The sequence below is a fragment of the Aplysia californica genome, unplaced genomic scaffold, assembly GCF_000002075.1.
Source record: "Aplysia californica isolate F4 #8 unplaced genomic scaffold, AplCal3.0 scaffold00248, whole genome shotgun sequence".
In the NCBI taxonomy this organism is placed as follows: Eukaryota; Metazoa; Mollusca; class Gastropoda; order Aplysiida; family Aplysiidae; genus Aplysia; species Aplysia californica.
Window position 1 is genome coordinate 788,699 of NW_004797518.1, and position 3,772 is coordinate 792,470.

At 43.5% G+C, this 3,772-nt stretch overlaps 1 protein-coding gene across 1 annotated transcript; it reads left to right on the top strand.

Moving 5' to 3' along the window:
• The first annotated feature begins 228 nt into the window (after nucleotides 1-228).
• On the top strand, nucleotides 229-1,821 carry LOC118477164. The gene is made up of 2 exons (XM_035970295.1): nucleotides 229-718; nucleotides 1,334-1,821. The coding sequence occupies exons 1-2, from the start codon at nucleotides 618-620 to the stop codon at nucleotides 1,629-1,631; spliced, it is 399 nt and encodes a 132-aa protein (XP_035826188.1). The 5' UTR covers nucleotides 229-617; the 3' UTR covers nucleotides 1,632-1,821.
• The last annotated feature ends 1,951 nt before the right edge of the window (nucleotides 1,822-3,772 follow it).

Genomic DNA, 3,772 nt, shown 5'->3' on the forward strand with positions numbered 1-3,772 from the left:
CACCCCGGTCACATACGTGAAAGTCAGTTGCAGTACAGGTTGACGACCCCTGAGATCAAGCAAGGAAACGCAAAGAAAAAGCAGAGATAGTTTGACAGGACTTGCAAAACAGATGGGCCATATACATGCCGAAGATTAGAGGTATTTCTAGAAATTCGAAGATGATAACTTTTCTCCTCGACGATGGGCGGTCGTCTTGGATAGATTCAATTGTATAGTTGACAATGGTCTTTCTGGCAAGTACAAAAAGGGAGCATAGCTAGCTCTTTGGCGAGACACCATTCCGTGTCGGGTGAAGGTGCATATTATCTCCTTACTTTTTGTTGCTGTAGTAGGTAATCCAGCAGCTTTTGGGCTTGTGCCCTTCAGCCCAAAGCCAAGTTAGTATTGATGTAAGTCTTCGACATTTGCTCTCTGCTGCAATATTAGGTATTTTCTGTGGTAGGGCTGGGGGAACTACAGGAGATCCTGTAGTTTGGGACAATCGAAAAACAGCTGTTGAACTGCTCTGAACATATATCTCATGATATCCCACATAGCCCACGGCCTGCCGTTCCTGATGAGTCCTTGAATACAGGCCTTAATTGCAAACGTTCTACGTACCAAATTATGAGACAATGACTCTTCTTTTGTACGTTCTCAGACGCCCGTCCATCGACGTGGAGAGAATGGTGGTTCCTGAGCCAGAAGAAGTCGTGCAGAATGGATGGGCGCTGAGGTGGGCTATTTGTCTCCCTATGTGTTTGAGAAATTTGACCATTATCGTGTTGATTCACTGTTAAGGGTATACGATGTTATACAGAAATATACACACCGCTGGGCACACAATGTTTATTATCGTACTTCATGTACTTTAAAAACGAACAAACCTGGTGGTCAAGTAGACAGAAACGTAATGAAGGGTCTTTCTCTGAGGGGGCTTTTTCTATCATAAAAGGGCATAATAACACGGCAATATCTTGATAGTTCTGATGCTTCTGAAAATAATCCAAAATAATTGAACCGAATTATCTTCACTGTCATTGTATTTTTTTACGTCTCTTCTCTATCTGCACAATATAGATCGTTTAGAAGGTAGACTATTTCGATCCAGCCTGCCTGGGACAATCAGGGCCAAGAGAGATACAACATCCTAACGATCATTGGGCATCTTTTCTCGCTTTTTCAACATTTAGAATTTGAATATCAATAAAATTATATCCTAGCACATGCAACCGTCATATCAACAGCTTACCAACGGTACATTCTTGTGTGAAATTTTAAAGAAAGCTGGGTAGTGTAATTGTGTAGACCTACATTTTTTTTCCTAGCTCCTGTTTTTCCTTTCTCACAGGTCAAGGGGAAAGAACTCTATGACAGGATCGCTACTGTCTCTGTTCCCGTTCCGTCACCTCCGGCCTCACGGGCAAACAGACTCACGAGACACTCTGACGTCACACGATAGTGGACGTTACCTGTCCGTGCCCAATGGCAAACTTCGTTATCGGCCAGTCCCGCGAGGGGAGGCGGGGGAAGACGAAGGAGAGGAAGACCGCAGGCCATCCCTCAATTTGCCGGTAACGCGCATGGCTGACTTAGAAGACAGACTGGCTGTGCTTCAGGTGGTGGCATTAGGACTAGCTGCTTATTAACTGGCGGTAGATGTGGTTGTAGACGCTAATCATCCATCCATCCATCCATCCATCCCTCCACCCATCGATCCACATATCTATCCATAAATCTATACATCAGTCTCTCAATCGTTCAGTCCATTCATCCATCCAGGCATCTGTACATCCATCCATTCATCCATCTATACACCAACAAGCCACTCACTCACTCACTCACTCACTCACTCACTTACCCACTCACTCACTCCCTCACTCACCTTAATGCATTATTTTCTGTGCTTCAAAAGTTGACAGACACAGAAGCTTTTGCTTATAATGGATTTCATCTGATGCTTGCTTGATTCTCGCATGTGCGCGCGTGCTTGTATGTGCTTGTATGTGGGTATGACTGCGTACGTGCATGCGTTTGTTTGATTGTGTGTTTGGGTGTGTGTATGTGTGTGTTGTGTGTGTATGTGTGTGTGTGTGTGTGTGTGTGTGTGTGTGTGTGTGTGTGTGTGTGTGAAATTGTGAGTTGGTGTGTGTGTAGACATGCTGTAGTGTCAACCTCTGTTTGCCTCGATCAGTTGAAGTTGAACTGCGCTAAATGTGTTTATTATTTTCAGAAATACTCCAAACCACGGAATAACAATAATGCAGGTTGTTGATTATAGTGGCCTCCTTTTTATTCTCGCTCACAACGTAGAATAAGGAATACACCCTGACTAATCACCTCTATCACGTGTAGCTCTAACATAGTTTGCCATGGTTGTCAGCTTGCATTTGATGTTTCGATTTTTAAACACTTTAAACACTTTAACATTTTATTTTCCTCATCAACTCAGCTGAACATAGGTAGTTTTCAAAAGGTAGGGGGCAGAATGGATTAATGATAGCAGTTACGCTCTTCACCGTTGTACTCAGAAATAAGAAGTTCGATTCTCGAATGGGGATGCTCTTTTTTTACCAAGTATCTCGGTTTGCCTGCTGGGATATTTTCCCGACTCAGTCCGGGTTAGCATCAACTGGCAGGGTCTAATTACACCACAGCCGAACTATTCTACATTGAATCAATGTTGGTGTATCCCATTTACAATAAACATTATAGATGATGCTAGTAGTATTTTCCTTGATGGTTGCTAAACAGTATGTTCCGGGTCTCAGACGGTTAATTTTGAAGAAATTGGGAACTGCAGTCGAACTTGTCCAAGATGGCCACCTACTGTGGGGAGGGGGGGGGAAGTGGTTGTCTTTGACAGGTGAACATCTCGAGGAGATTCATTCATTATAATATAAAACAAAATACAAGGCGGAAGTGGGATGTGGTTGTTCGTACTAATCATTTGCCTTGGACATGTGGCTGTTAGAACAAAAGCCGTGCACTGAACTGTTGTGAGTGCAACCAACTTGTGTTTCGCGCGCTCATATAACCTTATGCAGTTGCGAGCGCCGTAAAACTCCTAAAAAAGAAAAACAATATTAGAACAGGTTCGACTACTTGTGAAGCTGCTCGAGCCTACCATTATGGAGAGGATGCGCTTTCACTCTTTTTCTTCCTCGCGGCTGGTTGCAGTGCGCCACTGGAAAGTCCATCTTCTTTCCTTTCGATCTCTTTTTTTTCTGTCAACCTTGCATTTCCCCCGCACAAAGTGAGCGTTATTATGTGTATGCACTTCTGTGTACAGTAACATACAATTTTCGTACACTTTCCTTGATTACTCGGAAAAAGTAAAGTATAAATCTCCATGATTTCGTGAATCACAATTAAGGACACAGACCGTTATTTCCTGTTCCTTTAAGGTACAGTAAAAACTCCACTGTGACCCTGGGGGTGACCCGAATGTTGTACATGAGGTCAAAGCAGAGTCATGAGGGGCTATACTTTACTGTACCCACTCTGTCCCTGATAACAATAACAAATTGCACGTACATAGCGAATTTCCACTAAGAAAGCGCCCGGTGCGTTTAATAATAATACAAATAACATAGTTCTTAAAAGTAATAAAGTGATAGTTTCATCCCCTCCCCATTCTCTCTCCGTGTCTGCCTGTCTGTCTGTCTGTCTGTCTGTCTGTGTGTGTGTGTGTGTGTGTGTGTGTGTCTGTCTGTCTGTCTGTCTGTCTGTCTGTCTGTCTGTCTCTTTCTCTCTCTTTCTCTCTCTTTCTCGCTCGCTCGCTCGCTCA